At 47.2% G+C, this 16,747-nt stretch overlaps 1 protein-coding gene across 1 annotated transcript in view; it reads left to right on the top strand.

Annotated features, from left to right (window-relative positions):
- The first annotated feature begins 985 nt into the window (after window positions 1–985).
- Window positions 986–16,747, top strand: part of LOC146190777 (F-box only protein 47-like) — a 49,374-nt gene continuing 33,612 nt past the window's right edge. Inside the window, exons 1-3 of the mRNA XM_084600233.1 lie at window positions 986–995; window positions 4,302–4,355; window positions 5,561–5,800. Of these exons, the coding sequence (XP_084456359.1) occupies window positions 986–995; window positions 4,302–4,355; window positions 5,561–5,800 (304 nt within the window). The remainder of the gene's footprint in view (window positions 996–4,301; window positions 4,356–5,560; window positions 5,801–16,747) is intronic.

The raw sequence follows: 16,747 nt of genomic DNA, 5'->3' as shown, positions 1-16,747 counted from the left end.
GGCATGGTTGTTCTGGCGATGTTGTTTTGAGGGTTTTGAGCGCCTGCAAATTGTAGTGTACTGCTTCTTCTACGGAGGCTGTAAAGTACTATTTCGCAAAAAAAAAAAAAAAAAAGGTATGTCATGAATGGGTTTGTATTGGTGCTGTGCGCTTTGCACAGTACCATTCATCGATTTGTCCTAATCTCTAGATTTAGCCTGTCATTTTATTAGTGCTCTGTAACACTCACACAAGGTTAGAACTGGATAAAAGCGTATATGTTGCGGACGGTACCGGCTGTTCGAATTCAAGTAACGTTGTTCCTATCACAAATTATGAAGCTATATGCATTTGTTCTCTGAAAGCGCACTGGCGTCGTCTACTCGCGAGCACTCACCAAAGCTGCTAGTTTCAATTAGGCGAGGCGTGAAAAATGTTTAAAGGCAATGTGCTCCGTTTACGTTTGTCCGCACCTAGTCACTACCGCCGCTTGGCGCAATCCGCCAACCTGTCATCTTCGGTTTGCGTGATCACATTTCCCTTGTTCTACTTGATTATTCATTTGATACGTATAACAACATATTTTACGAGAGCAAATTTGTTGCGAACGAAGGTACAAAGCCTACTGAACAATGTAGCGAAAGATTAAAAGTAGAATGCACGGCAGCATGCAAAGGCAGACATATGACCCCTAGCAGACATGCTGGCAGACACCCACTTCCGGAAACATCACCCAACACGGAAGTGACGAAACTGCTCTAAAGCTTCAGGGTGTTAGATGCAATTGTTCGTTCATGAGTATATTATTTGATTTTGCTTAATTTTATTCAATTAACACATGCAATCTGATCATTTTTGTACTGGACTCTAATACGGTTAGCATGCGGTTTGCGCCCGTGGCAGACGATCTTTCTTTCAACATTGTGGCGACCTGTTCAAATTTCCTCCGTTGCTCAGTTTCATACCTTCATCAAAGGGCGAAAGAGAGTCGCGGAACTAGCACGAATGGATTACGGTGAGTTTCTTCAAGGCTTTCTGTTACAAGCAGCCTCATCAAACAAGAGGAAATTTGTTTGTGCGTTGATTCCTAATCTCCCACTCTGTGAGAGGTGCGCCTCAAATAAGCAAGTAAGAATCAGCAGCATGTCTGCTACGAGTATAACTGCAACCATCGCGCGGTTCGATATTTCGTGTTTGTCTTTTTGCATTGACGAAAATTATCCTTTACCTTGCCAGCCGATCGGCTGGAAAGCCTGGCGTAGCCCGCAGTGGTCTTGACAGTTATACATGCGATATGTCACAAAATGGAACTGCTGTCTGAAGCACAAGTGGTCACAAATTGTGTGTAATTTTTCAATTGTAATTTGTTGATCACGGCTATCCAAACTTAGTCCTTGCGAAAACCAAAGGTAAGTCGACTCTACAACCGTCTCGATCGGATGCAAATTTATAGTTCTCACCGTATATACTAGCATAGTACTTCGCGTTTAACACTTTACTTTTACTGATGTTTGCTGCATTGAGTAGTAGTACACAGTTGTTTAATCTAGACAGCCAATGCATAAATCCTTAGCGCCCGCCGTTTTCTTTCATGGCTAGGGGACGTTGTCTACTCGCCGCGGTGGCTCAGTGGTTAAAGGTACCATGAAACAGCTGCAGAGGCCGCTGATAAACGTGTTCAGTGTGTTGTACGAATGTTTTTCAGCATTATCCAAAGGTAGAACTCTAGAACAAAGCCAGATATTTGTTATTTAAACATTGATTTTTTTTCTTTCTTTTCATTAGCGGACAGACAGATAGCGCGTGGTGTTGAATTTATGCCTCGCCACGGTGGTGCAGTGGTTAAGATGCCCGATTACTGTGCCGGAGCACTCCTGTTCGATTAACTTCGCGGTGCGAAGTTGGCCAAAACGATCGCCAATCTGGCGTGAGTTGATCTTAAATAATCGCAAAGACACCGCAGTGCCTCTCTCCCCCGCTGCGGTAGATGAGTGAGGTCATAGAGCTAATACACAGGCAGAAATTTTAAAATATTAATAATCCTTTCTTTTCAGCAACGCATCGGAAAATAAATCTGCGCCTGGATATTTTAAACAAATCTTTGTACGCATCTAACGCCGCCACGGCCACCGCATTTGCAGACGTATCTCAAGCAAGCAGGTAGCAGACGATCCGCTTGAGCCGCGTCTGCAACCTCCTTGCTTCAGACGAGTCAGTAGACGCGGTGGCTTTCATATGCATACAGAAGTGTGTTTAAAAACACGAACACAGTTTTATTACCCGTTACCTTACTAATAGAAGGTTAGTAGTATTTTAAAAATTACGAGGGACTTTAGCGATTAAAGTAGTGAAAGGCGGAAGCCTGATGCCGCATTCTGCTACGTAACTGACACATGATTAGCAACTATTTGATTAACAAGCAGGCCATCAATTAATTAATTAATCAATAAATACTTATTTAGTCATTAATTAGCAATTCGTTAGTCACAACTGGTCATGACGTCACCAGGCGATCATGATCATGTAAATAATCCTGCATACCGCTGGCTATAACTAGCTTCAGTGTAATTATCTAAGCATTTTTTTTTTCGTACCTTGGCTTTCTGAGCAGTTCAGCAGTGGTGAAAAATTGCGTCGTTCTGTGTTGTCTGCTACCATGAAGGGGCTGTGCGAAATGGTTGTTGTTGTTGTTGTTGTGGCTGTAAGAAGCAGGAAAAGAAAATGCACGGGCCTGCTACTGGCTCTGTAGCTGAGCCACCTCCGCTGCCTGATTCATTGATTCATTTATAGGGAGGGAAAGGCGCGGTAACTGTCTCACTTGTTTTCTGTAGACACCTCAACCACGCCGTAAGGTAAGAGAGGAAGGTGGGAGTGAAAGTGGGAAGAGAGAAAGAGGAGCCGTAGTGGAGGGCAACGGAGTAATTTCGACCACCTGGGGATCTTTAACGTGCGCTGATATCGCACAGCATACGGACGCCTCTTCGTTTCGCCTCCATCGAAACGTAGCCGCCGAGGTCGGGTTCGAACCCGGGTACTCCGACACAGACACAGTAGTCGGGCGTCTTACCACTGCACCGCGGGGCATCTTCCGCTTCCTCGTGCGGACAGAAGAGAGAAAGCAGAGAAGAAAGAAAAAGGAGAAGGAAAGAAAGACGCGCGCCGCAACAGCCGTCGTCCACCACCGAAGCGGTGGGGGGGTGCAATGACGGCCTACAACAGATACAAATTCGGTGGAAGGCTAGCCCCCGCCGCAAGCAGCGGTGACTTACCTGTCTCAGCCCCATCAGGGCCAGGATCAGCCACTCTCCTTCTAGATGGCGAGGAGGCGGTTGCTAGGCTGCGGCGGTGACAGCGGTGCATAACAAAAAATTCTAGAGGGCACCTTGGCCCACTGGCGCGCATAGGTCGGCGTCGCCGTGGGGTGGAGAGTGACTGTTCCTGGCCCTATGGTGCTGGGACTGGTAGGTCAACGCCGCTTGCGGCGGGGGCTAGCCTGCCACCGAATTTTTATCTGTTGTAGGCCGTCACTGCACCCGCCACCGCTTAGGTGGTGGACGACGGCTGTTGAGGAGCGCGTCTTTCTCTCTTTCTCTTTTTTCTTTCTTCTCTACTTTCTCTCTTTTGTCCGCACAAGGCAGCAGAGGCGGAGTACCCGGGTTCGAACCCGACCTCAGCGGCTCCTTTTCGATGGAGGCGAAACGAAGAGGTGTCCGTGTGCTGTGCGATGTTGTTGTAGCTCTAGGAAGAAGGAAAAGAAAATGCACGGGCCTGCTGCTGGCTCTGTGGCTGAGCCACCTCCGCTGCCTGTTGTTGTGGCTGTAGGAAGAAGGAAAAGAAAATGCACGGGCCTGCTACTGGCACTGTAGCTGAGCCACCTCCGCTGCCTCGCGCGGACAGAAGAGAAAATAGAGAAGAAAAGGAAGGAGAGAAAGACGCGCGCCGCAACAGCCACCGTCCACCACCCAAGCGGTGGCGGGTGCAATTACGGCCTACAACAGATAAAAATTCGGTAGCTGGCTAGCCCCCGCCGCAAGCGGCGTTGACCTACCTGTCCCAGCCCCATCAGGGGAGTACTCACTCTCAGCGCACTTTAAAGATCCCCAGGTGGTCGAAATTACTCCGCTGCCCTCCACTAACGCTCCTCTTTTTCTCTTTCCACTTTAACTCCCACCTTCGTCCCTTCCCTTACGGCGCGGTTGAGGAGTCCACAGAAAACAAGTGAGACAGTTACCGAGCCTTCTCCTTCCTATAAATCAATCAATCAGGTGACTCAGCTACAGAGCCAGTAGCAGGCCCGTGCATTTTCTTTTCCTTCTTCCAGCAGCGCTGCGCCGTCGGCCGACAAGCGACGACGTGGCTGACGTCATGGCAAGTGGCAAGTGGCGCACAGGCCTAGAGGAGGCGATGGTTTATGGTCTAGTTTGAACCAAGACACCAAGACACAAGGCCTGTGAGTCACGTGCCATGACATCAGCCACGTCATCGCTGGCCGGCCGACGCCGCAGCGCTGCTTCGAACTTTCTACGTGGTTTCTACTCAGCAAATCTGCTACGTGCTGTGTCGCAAGCTTGCGCGCCGGTTGAATAAATCTTCCAAGAATAGTTATTTTTATTATAGACTGCTGCTTGTTGTAAGGGCTGCTTAGTAAGGAAACACGCTTTGATTCCGGTAAAGCGCTGCCCCAAACAATTGGTGGTGTGAACTTATTTACACACATGACAAGCACAATAAACTGATAACTTTGCTTCAAAGTCATGTCTTCAATCCGCGCTCTTTCGCGTCGGTATCTCAGCACATTTTTCTCTCACCTGGGAAGTCCATCGCTGGCAGGGCATCTGGTTCCGAGAGATCCGAGGTGCAGCCAAGGAACTGTGATGGCACTGACTTCAGAAACGATGACGGCACTTTTGGTGGGACTTCGGGCACCTTTCCTGTCCGTGGATCGGTGTACTATAGATGAGGTATGCTCGAGACAGGATGAACGGATGTATAAGGCGCACACCTGCTTTATAATAGCAAAAGTGCGACGCACTATCTACCTAAAATCGAAGGAAACATTAATTTTTTTGTTATGCCTCCCTTACACACTTTGCATTTGTGGCAATTCAGTAGAGAAAACTGGTTCGTGCCTTGTTCTGGCCAGTAGGTACAAAACCTTTTCGGGGAATCACACAAAGCCACTTTTTGTAGAGCTCCTTGGGATCGAAAATACTTTAACCTTGTTCTCCGTCTTGTAGCTGTTTGGCCACAGAGGCATACAACACTTAATTATTTCGCATGCCGAAGCCTGCATGCCGCAGAACGCGCGCAAGAACGGGGCGCAGGCCTTGGTTTGAGCCAGCGTTGGTTTGAACCCGGTTCAGTAGCCGACCATCTTAACCTCTGAGCCACGCCACTGCGGCGGGTACCAATCTGTGTGCTGTGCCTCGCGTTGTCATTGCGTTTGCACTTACGTTATGCATCACGTAACTTTATGTTCCCCAATCAGCATGGCAACTGTTCATTGCGAGGCACACAATGACGCTGTCAAAAAATCCTCAGATGGTGTTTTCCGAAGTGCATCAATGTTTGCTTTTACAGGTTCGTCGTGGCGTTCTTACGGCCCATGCAGATGGCGGGGTACCACTCCAGCGAAGCGTCCCGTTGCGTCTGACGAGCCGCCGCAGTGCAAGTTGCGCCGCAGCCTGCGGCTTAGTGACCGCAACCGCGACAGCCCCTCCTCGGGCGGAGAGCCCCAGTGTTCACCTGCGATGCCGGTCGCCATCCCTCTACTGCAGCTGCCTCTCGAAGTGCTATTCCAAATCTTCCAACACTGCGACGGTGAGCTGCTTTTGTGCTTCGTGTTTCATTTCCGTGTTAAGGCGAAAGCTTTTCTAAGCTCATGGAACGAAATTCCCTGCGCGAGAGCTGTACGTACGCGGGATCTGTGGGTCGGATCTGTTCGTCAGATCTGTGCATGAAATTTGTGCCCGGATGTGTCACTTGCTAATAACGCATGTAATGATTGATGGTGATTGGTAATGAATAAAAGTTACACGATAGATATCGATAGAGGAAATGAATGATGATAATGACTAATAAAACGATCATAAAAAGACTACAGAATGACCAATACGTCAAACGACGACTTGTAATGACCGCAACTGACTGGAAATGAGTAAACATGCTTCGCTATGAGCGGTAATGACTACAATTTCTAGGCATGACTCGGAACGACCAATATGCCAAACAAACGATGACTTGTAATTGCCGTAACTTACTCGAAATGAGTAAACTTGCTTAGCTTTGAGTGGTAATGACTACAACGACTAGGCATTACTCAGCATGACTACAGAACGACCAATATGTCAAACGACGACTTGTAATGGCCGCAGCTGACTGAAAATTAGTAAATATATATGCTTAGCTATGAGTGGTAGTGACTATGAATGACTCAGCATGACTACAAAATGACCAGTATGTCAAACGACGATTTTTAATGACCTCAACTGACTGGAAATGAGTAAACACGCTTAGCTATGAGTGATAATGACTAAGCATGACTCGACGTGCCTCAGTATGACTATGGAACGGCCAGTATACCAGAAGACATGTAATTGCCGCGACTGATTGGAAATTAGTAAATATGATTAGCTATGAGTGGTAATAACTACAGTGACTAGGCATGACTCAGCATGACTGCGGAACGGTCTATATGTCAAGCGAAGACTTGTAATGTTCGCAACTGACTGGAAATGGAGGAAGAGGCAAACGAAAAAGTCTCGGTGAGTGGAATCCGAATCCAAAATCAAACGCTGAGCCACGCAAAAACCATGTAGAGCCGAGGTCTCACTCAGTCTAACAAGGCGGATGATAGTTGTCAAATGACAAGGCCGGGCACTTATTGGTCGATCTGTTGCGTAACCTTACGAGACCACGAGCGAGTTGGCAGGAGCTGCCGATTCAAATAGCTTCTTCGAGATCGGAGTCAAGCACTCCGGAATTTGAGAAATGAACATTAATGCGTCTCTGTCACTTCGTTACATATATGCGATAATATAATATATAATCACGCATGTATGTGGCATGCTGTATATGTGCAATGCTCACGCGTGGTGTATATATGCTTCACGAATCTCATTGTTTGTCGGGGCATTTTTATTTTCTTTTTTTTTTTCCTTGGGCACTTTCATTTATCCTTGTTCACGTCAGTTTCCTCCTTCATCGTCGTTTTGTGATCATTGAGCACTTGGGATGATTCACCTGCGTGTACCGTGTTTTGTTTTCTAGTTAATTGACCGAACCAGTTCGTTGTCTTCTCTACAAGTTGTCGTCGCCCTTCCCTGCGGTGCGGGGCTGGAGGGGCACTGAGGTTGAAAGAAATACGCCAACATTATATCTGATTCCTCTGCTCTTTAGACCATGGAAGACGCGATGTACGTATATTAAAACAGCAACTTTCTTCTTGTCCTGCCATGCCATCATGCCATTGAAGATAGCTCCCAGGCCCATTTATCTAGGGTTAAGTTTTCTGGGTATCAAGACCAAGTGACAGCCGGGGCATGCTTGCGGTTACTTCAGTCCTTGAAGCGTCAGGCCGCTCCGCGCGCGACAGATGTCCAGCCTGAAAAGAAGAAGAAAGTTGTTGTTTAACCATATGTACATCACGTCTCCCATGGACTAAAGAACGTAGGAAGCAGATATAATGTCGGCGGGTTTCTTTCAGCCAACATCAAGCTCAAAAAGCTATGCCCTGCTATTGAAAGAAAGACGCCAAGAAGGAGAGTGTGGCGTTACGCACAGGGATAAAATTGTGGCCTGTAAAACAGGTGTTGTGTACAGTGTTCCCCTTTCCTGCGGAGCCCGTTACATTGGTCAGACCGGGCGGTATCTTAGCAAGCGCTTACAAGACCTATCACATATGGTTAAACATTGTCTGGAGGGCATCGAGGTTGTGGCTGCTTCGCACGGATGGCTTCGCACCTCGACTTTGGCGAGAGGGCGCGGCCTTTGAAGGGGTCCAGGAAAAACTTTTAGAATGCAGGGGGAACAATAACAGAGCGTGAAATGCAGAACTAGTAAAGTTTGATACATTAACATGTGCATCATAGAAGCAGTACTAAAATATGTATGCACATTTTACTTCTAGAAGTGATATTAAGGGGCACAATAATGAATGAAAAAACGTGAGAACGAAGTTTTATTACTAACTCATAGTTACGGGTACAATAAACTGAAATTTCCAAACCCTTAATGACTGATGCATTTGAACACGGAGAAAAATGAATCGGGGATCTATGCCGTAAAGAAACCTTCATTTAGCCGATACACTCGCAAATGAACGCAGAGATTATCATTTTTCTCCAGGTGTAATTATTTTTCTTTTCACGTTGTGAGCATTGTAATTTTAGTGGAAACAAATCACGAAGTGCAGTAAATAAAGTGGTTCGTCTCCACATCGTCGCCACTCAAAATGAGGAAAAGACTATGGTGAACAGCACGTGGTGCACAAACGTTTTCGGCACACAGAACCTGCAAAAAAAAAAAAATAAATTTCCTCGATACCTGGAGTGCTGGCGTGATGCTGAAGAGTGTGGTCTATGTAGGCGGTGTGTAGGAACAGACTGGGTGCTTCATGGGTTTGTTGCTGCAAGCCAGCACAGTTAAGTAAATAATATTTCTAGTGTTTCCATGTTCGAGAACTGTTTGGGCATCTGTACATGGAGGTGGGCCATCATAGGTTTGAGTCAGAACCCTGTTTGTGGCGAAGAGCTCATACTTGACACGGTTGAAGCGAGTGGATGCCGGATTTCTTTACACATCGGTCTCGGTGGTTCCATTTAATAGCCATTTGATTTTGTCGGCGGTGGTCACGTACGGATCATGCAAAAAGACGGCATATCAAAACACGCAAGGACCACATCATCGCTCACTTATGGGCTTCATAAAATCAGCCAACATTTTTCCATTCATTTAATCATTTCTTCATTCCTCATATCGTACCCTACTCTTGACCCGAGACAATAAATATCGTTAAGCAAAAAGAAAAAAATTGGCAGAGGCTTAGCTTGGTTATGCCCGGTAGGTTGCGAAAGCAATACCCATGGCTACGCCTAGGTTGAGCTAATGTTTGGCTGGTGGTGGTGCTTATGGATATGCTTGTTATGGTTAGTTTGTGGTGGTTATGCAATGATTCACTCTGGATACGACATGGCGTCACTTTATGGTCTCTCACGGACGGCGCGAGTCAGTCGCCGCTTTATACAGCTGTATAACGTTAGAACACCTGTGGCGCTCCTGGCGGAGAGCGGGAGTTAGGCCGCCGTTCATGCGCACCGCCGTCTCTCACGGACGGCGCGAGTTGGTCGCCCAGCTTTGAGGCGTGATGTCATAACACCTGTGGCGCTCCTGGCGGAGAGAGCGGGAGTTAGGCCGCCGTTCATGCGCACCGCCGTCTCTCACGGACGGCGCGAGTTGGTCGCCCAGCTTTGAGGCGTGATGTCATAACACCTGTGGCGCTCCTGGCGGAGAGAGCGGGAGTTAGGCCGCCGTTCATGCGCACCGCCGTCTCTCACGGACGGCGCGAGTTGGTCGCCCAGCTTTGAGGCGTGATGTCATAACACCTGTGGCGCTCCTGGCGGAGAGAGCGGGAGTTAGGCCGCCGTTCATGCGCACCGCCGTCTCTCACGGACGGCGCGAGTTGGTCGCCCAGCTTTGAGGCGTGATGTCATAACACCTGTGGCGCTCCTGGCGGAGAGAGCGGGAGTTAGGCCGCCGTTCATGCGCACCGCCGTCTCTCACGGACGGCGCGAGTTAGTCGCCCAGCTTTGAGGCGTGACGTCACAGAGAGGTCATGCGAAAGGTCATTTCATGTGCACCGCCGTCGCACCGCAAAGGCTTGAAAGTGAAAGTAGTATTGCTTTCGTAATAATAAAGCGAGTTGTTGGAAGCAAAATGATAAGGGTGCATGCCATAGAAAGCTGGCAAGGAAGCAACATGCTTTAGGAAATGAAGGCTCATGTTAATGATATCGCAGCTGAATCGAGAACATTTAAACAAAGGTTTACAGAACAATGGGCGTAGCATGGCTACTGCGTTGATGGTGATGATAATAATGGATAACGAGAGGGCGCGGGGCCGTCGAATGCAAGGTGTGTTTACCTCGAAGGCGATTTAAGGAAAATACCAACCGGACTGAACGAATAGGGAAGGAAGCCACGAAGCGAAATAGCTACGAATGAGTCCAAGAAACTAAACAGGATGCGCGGTGCTTAGCGGCCCGGTAACAGCACTGCTCGATACTAACGCTTGCGCCGGCTCTAATGCCTTGGTTCTGAGACCTTGGAGTCGATCTCGTTATAGGGAGAGGAGTAAATCACCTAATTTAGGTGGTAACGCTGATGAGAGCCATAAAGTATGTAGGAGGTAGCTGTAGAGGAATCTGAAGAAACTTCCTATACCGCATATACAACCCACATGTAACACAGGGCAGCCGCTTCGGCGATTAAACTAAATAATCTAATTAATTAAACTCGTGTCTTGAACATTATTGTATTGAAGCTCTCAGCAGCAGAATTTCGCTGAGTGTCTTTGCTGGTGTTACTGTATTTGCTTCCATAATTAACGCGCACCTATAGTAAATTGAACGCCTACTTCGACTGTAAAAAAGTGCGACTTTCTTTTTCTCTCGAGTAGTATACGCACCCCTTTCTTCTCTTGCGAAGTCTACTGCTAACACACGAATAAATAAATCTATAAGGGAATCAAGAAAAGCAGTTATGAAACTAAGGTGCAACATTCAGTCGTAAAATATTTACTAGCCAGGCGGCATGATCCGTGTAGCTTGTACTTATAGGCCAGACTCGAGAGGGGAAAGTACGTGATGGAGTATAGATTAAATGCAATGCTGACAGGCGGCCTTTTTTGAACGCCCATACTACAGCGCGAGGGGCCATCAAGGCACCCTACTAAGAAATACTAAGCAATAAGGAGGAGTTTTACTAAGCAGTGCTCTGAAGAGTCATCTGTAGAATTTCATACTATAGTTACCCTATACACTGTGCCCTATACGCACTGGACGAAAAGCCTATAGGAATGTCCTACGAGAACCAACTGAACCACGCTGGCCTGGCCACAATAACTTTTTTTTTTATTTATTTCACATATTAATGGCTGTAGCAAATTGTTGCGGTTGGCCTTAGCACTGAATGATTTGAGTTGTGCTAGAGTGTGCTAGAGTTTTGCTTTCTTTAGGCAGCATTATGAAACGCTGCGCACGCTCGGCAAGGTTGAGATATATACCACGCATTTAAATAGCTCATGATGCTTTACTCAGAACGTGGATCGTGCCAGATAGCGTATTTATTCCGCCAGCATGGCTTGTGTCCTGCTTTTACCGCTTTATTGTTTTTCTCGTTTACTTTACCCCACCGTTATCAACGCCCCATCCCGCACCCCTAAATTTTTTTAGACTGTTCTGGGGGGAAAAGGTGTAGTTATTATGCGACAGAGTAATTATTGCATTAGTAATTAAACATTGATTGATTGATTGATTGATTGATTGATTGATTGATTGATTGATTGATTGACAAGTGAGTGAGTGGAGTGGAGTAGAGGCAGTGAACAGAGTCAGTGAGGGAGAAACGTAGGGAAGGTGCGCTGAGCTTGCGACGTTGCGACGTTAGACAGTTGGTGCGGCTTCTGTGGCGTATCATGTGGAACCTGCCCCGGTAGCAATATTTCGACGCGCATGCTAAAAAAAATATAAAAGAGGTAAAGGTGCAAGTTCTTGCTTTAGTTTTGCGTTGCGCATCTCTGTTTAGACAAAAGGAACAATATACGAATGCTCATGTTTCTATTCGTTCGACCCATGAGAGTGTATAATGCGCTGTCTCATGCATGGGCGCGAATCACCTAAGCTTTCCTTTTTGTAGTGTTTTCTCTGTTATGTTATTTGTATTCCTTTCGGCGCACGCTAACCGACGACCAAATTACGATCCGGCTGTCGGCCTTGCTCTTCATCTTCTTCTTCGCTTCTTCGTTGTTTTCCTCACACGGAGTTCATCGTGATCTAGCAAACGCTGACGTCCGGGCTGTTTGCTCCGCTACAGCGAAAACTTTATTGCGGTGGCAACGAACCCGAATGCCAGTCACTGACCATCGTATAACGGAGCACTGCATTAGCTTATGCGGCAGAAACAACCCGATGATCGTGAAACGGTGCAGGCTTCCACGAAATAAAACTTACGCTAGGGAGCTGGAAGGCATGCGTTTCTAATACTCACCCAATACTTATTCAACATGGCCGAGAACTCTGGATTCTGTATTTTCGTGCCGCTGCATGAAAATGACATCATCATCTCAGAGATTCGAGAAGAAATGTCGGCTTTCTTAACGAAAAAGAGTCCTCGGCAGCGATACGGTGGGGATGTATTCTTTTCGATTCTTTTCTTCTTTCCGGGCACCTCTCTTTGCACTGCCTGCATTGTTCGTAAATAATCGCGTTGGGTACGTTCTTTATAAGTTAATTGGAATCTCTGCTTTGTGCAAAGCGTCTTTTCGTTTTCTCCTGGTTATACGCGGTAACCCTCATTTTACAACCAGGCTACAAGGCGCATTTCCAAGCACGGTGGTAAAAGGGCGAATGAATAATGCTGCCGGCGAAAAGAGAAGTAAAATCAAATATCTTATACACTCGACTAACAGCCGCCCTTTTGTTTCACAATTTCGGCGGAGTGCAGCGCCCTTGCACGAAAGGGATGTTTCTCAGTTCGGTTGTGCAGACACATTCCTTTGGAACTTCTTTGTGGCACCACGCAGTATTGCGCTATATCTGGCGTTTAGTTTTGGATGCCGTAGTTCCACCACTGCTGCTGTCACCACTTCTCGGTCGCGGCCCCTTAGCCATAACCGTAAAGAAGTTCATCTTCGCAGTATTAAGAATCCCCATAGCTTTAGAATGATTTCTAACGGCCGGGGACAGCGCATGCCACGAATTCAAAAACGCTAGCAGACGATCTGCAGCGTCGGCGTCAATTAGAGGTTGACCATTGCCAGTGCACCGAGCATATACATATAACTGCATTCTTTTTTTTTTTTTTTTTTTTTGATGGCACCATGCAGCACAGCGGTGCTATACTTGGTACCTGAAAGGAGTAAAAAGTGACAGCATCAGGCACCTTTCTTCGTCTGTCAGCTGAACAGAGAGTTTGCCGCGCAAGGAATTTTATGCCCACGTGCAACGCAGTTGCCCTCTGCACATATCTAAATATGTGCAGAGGGTGTGTTAGCCCTTACAAGCCAGCTCCTCGGCCTTGCGCCGTCGTCGTCGGCGGCGTCCGCAGTGCCGCCTGCATCGGTTTGCTGGTGGCAGCGGTGTAAGAATAATAGATATATCTTTTCTCCGCTTAAGGGAAGTATAAGATAAAAGCGGGAAAGGGTGGGAGCGGTGGGTGCCCGCCTCGTGTACGCAAGGTGGTTTGTTCGAAACCCACTGCCAGACAAGGAGGGGCACAAGCTTAATTCCTCCGGTCCCGAGCAAGACTTCTTGATGGCAGGATCTTGGCAGATGTTCCGCAAACGCGGAATTGAGGGGTGGAATGCGTAGCCGGAGAGGGTGGCTGCTAGGGGCAGAACTCGGAGAGTGATCACCGTGGGAGGAAGAGGTTCTGGCGAGGGCGGAGGGGTGTGGAGAATATGTTAACCAACTCATGAATTAAATCAAGAATCAAGAAATTTTATTCAATGATATTAAGAAAAATTTGTACACAAATCAATAAAGCATGTTGCCGGGCTAGTTGGTTTAACATCATTTAAAAACTGGGAAAAGACCCTCGCAAAACATTTACGCACACAAAAGAGTTGTCCCTTTGTCTCTATTTTTTTGTGTGCGTCAATTTTTTTTTGCGCCAGGGTCTTTTCCCAGTTTTTAAATGATATATGTATACACATATATTTGGACCGATAGCTAATGAGTCTAGTCAGCGGTCCAATAAAAAATAACATGTAGGTCAGCCGTTACGAACACATTGAAGAAAAACTAAATTTGTAGCCTAACTTCGATTCCGAAAAAATGTCTCTTGCATGTCAGTATGAAATTCCTAGCTTGTTTTATTTCAATTGGCAACGAGTTCCAAATTTTCGCTCCTGTAAATTCTATTCGTATTTTTCCGTACCCATTATGACAACTCGACTGAAGACTGAACAGATATGCCGCTTAGGTATGAACTGCTGCAAGCAATACTCTTTTTTTCTTTTTTTTTTTTTTTTTTTTTTTTTTTTTTTTTTTACCTGGGCACGCGTATACATAGCCCGCAAGAAACCAAACTGTTCTGTTCCTCGCACATGTAGTGTCTTGCGCGTTGGAAGCCGCGATTCTTACACTGACTACAGGCAGTGGTTACAGCTTGAACGCCTTTTACGTGCGTCGAGAGCGACCGTAAACAGGAAGTGGCAGCGCACGAACGCGCGCGCCCTCGGCAAATGGAGCGAGCCGACAACGGCGACGACGCTACAAAGTAACCTCGCCTCGCTTCTCGTAAAGCGGCTACTGCGATCACACTCCGCGGAAAAGAGGCCCGATTGGGTTCGCATCTCCCGCTCTAATAGCGACTTCTTGGGCAGCGCTCATCTCTTCTCGGAACGGGTGCGATCGTCCGAGCTTTGTATAGGAAATTGCGCGAACTGCGTCGGGAAGACCTTGGCTCTGTTTACGGAGCCCGGTTTACTGTTGGCGGGCAGATTGTCCTCCCGCGCTCCTGGGTCGCGCTACTCCGTCAAGGCGACATGCAAAGCGAGCCACTGGCCTTGAGCTGTGCGGCCTCGCTGCCTTTTTTTGGCCGGTTTCTGTTTTGGCCCGGGTGGCTTGTCGCTCCCTTTTGTGGCATTTTGCACGCGTATATGCTTCCATGCGAATTACTTTGGACAATCACTACACGCCGTGTACGATGCAATATACTATACCATCATTATCATCTTCATCTATCTTCATTCTACCTGTTTTCCCTCTCTGGAATTTCCGGTATAGAGCCTGCACTCGGTATTCAGTCCCCAGCGCTCAGTCTTGACTGAAAAGAAAGATTTTACTAAACTGTCTGTGCTCGAAATATAGTCGATACTTGGAATCGTGTTATGCATACCATACCACGATTCTGAAAGAGATGATGGTCTATAAGCCGCACTTATTGAGAGTAAGGCCAAAATTTTTAACATTCAAACATATGTATAAGCTCCCGGGCTGTATAGCGAAAATTACAGCACTGCCCGCCATTCTTTTGCGTGGAGCTGTAGGCCAGTTATTTACATTTTGCGAGTCGCACAACCGTGCGACTGTTTTGGCCGGAAAGCGACAGTCACTGGCCAGTCACTCGCCGTTGCAATTTTATAGCTTTGCGGCTGCGTGTCGCAAACCGCTAACTATTCATCGGCGCCTATTGGTAGTTAGAGGAGGCTTGCTTGTTTCACATCCGGTTTTCCGATAACAGTTAAAATCGATAACTCTCGTTAAAAATGAGGCCCTTTCGGGGAATCGACCCGCGGGTAGCCCTCGAAAGTTTCAACGTCGGTACTGCCGAGCCGCTTCCAGGTAGAAAATAAAAGCCGGTTGCACACCTTTCGCTACCAGCTAGTGTGATATTGTCGACCATAAACCCTGACTGCTCATTGGAGGGCCAAATTCTAAAGTTAAAGCTCAGCTACTTTGGTCATCTGATGAGACGAGAGGAGTCGCTGGAGAAAGATTTGATGTTGGGAAAGGTTGAGGGTCGCCGGAGAAGGGGTAGGCAGCGAACGCGATGGTTAGATGGCATTCTCGAGGCATTGCAGATGAAGCTATGTGATGTTAAGAAGATAGTGAGAGACCGGAAAGCGTGGCGTGACATGGTCCATAGGGTCACGAAGAGTCGGACACGACTGAACGCCTGAACTGAACTGAAGTGTGAATGGGCATTTGTAGTCGCAGAGCGTCCATCCTTTTGAATAGGCCACGAACGGCAAGCATGATCAAGAGAAGCCCTGACCGGACGGCAGATGTCAAACAGGACAACTGTCCAAAGACAGTTGGGGCGGCTTGGGTTTTCAGCATAAGATATTTGCCAATATTTACCTGCCCCGCCGCGCTGGTAGTGGTAACGGCGCTCGACTACTATGCTCAAGTATGCGGAATCGAATCCTGGTTGCAGCGACCGCTTTTGGACAGAGGCGAAAAGCAAGGCACCCGTGTACTCTGTGCGATTTCGGTGATTGAAATTTCTGCAGCCCTCCCCTACGGCGTCTCGCATAGTCTGAGTCGCTTTGAGACGTTAAACCCCATAAACCAAACCAAACCAAACCAAACCAATCCAGTATTTACCAATATATAGCATTATATCTTTTATCGGTGTCCATCAGTAACGAAAAGAGCGCTATAAAAGACAAATGAACCTCATATGCGCTTTCTTGCCGTGGTTTTATAGGAACTAGATAATGATGTCTCTGCCACGTGTTTTCTTCAGTTCTGCTTCTTTTCAAGGTGGGAAATTGTTTTTGTTTCGTACGTACTGGTTGTTCGATTTAGTCTCATGCCAGTCTCATGGGCGTAGTCTATAGAATGTACTTACTTATAGTCCCCGCACGAAATGGCGTTTTCCTTCATTTTGTGGCTGACACCCGGTAGGCTAATAGATTACAAGCACTGCAGTTGACATTGAGCAGTTTTCTGAACGCTCCGCACGTCATAAGCTACAATGTTAGCATGCAGTACTCACCTCTGTCTTTCAGTGTTGATAAGCAAAAAGGCAAAGGGGTGTTTTT

The sequence above is a fragment of the Amblyomma maculatum genome, chromosome 4 (assembly GCF_055883805.1).
Source record: "Amblyomma maculatum isolate TAMU_Amacu chromosome 4, ASM5588380v1, whole genome shotgun sequence".
Lineage (NCBI taxonomy): Eukaryota > Metazoa > Arthropoda > Arachnida > Ixodida > Ixodidae > Amblyomma > Amblyomma maculatum.
The sequence above is the reverse complement of the archived record's forward strand: the minus strand, read 5'-3'. Positions and strand labels throughout refer to the sequence as shown.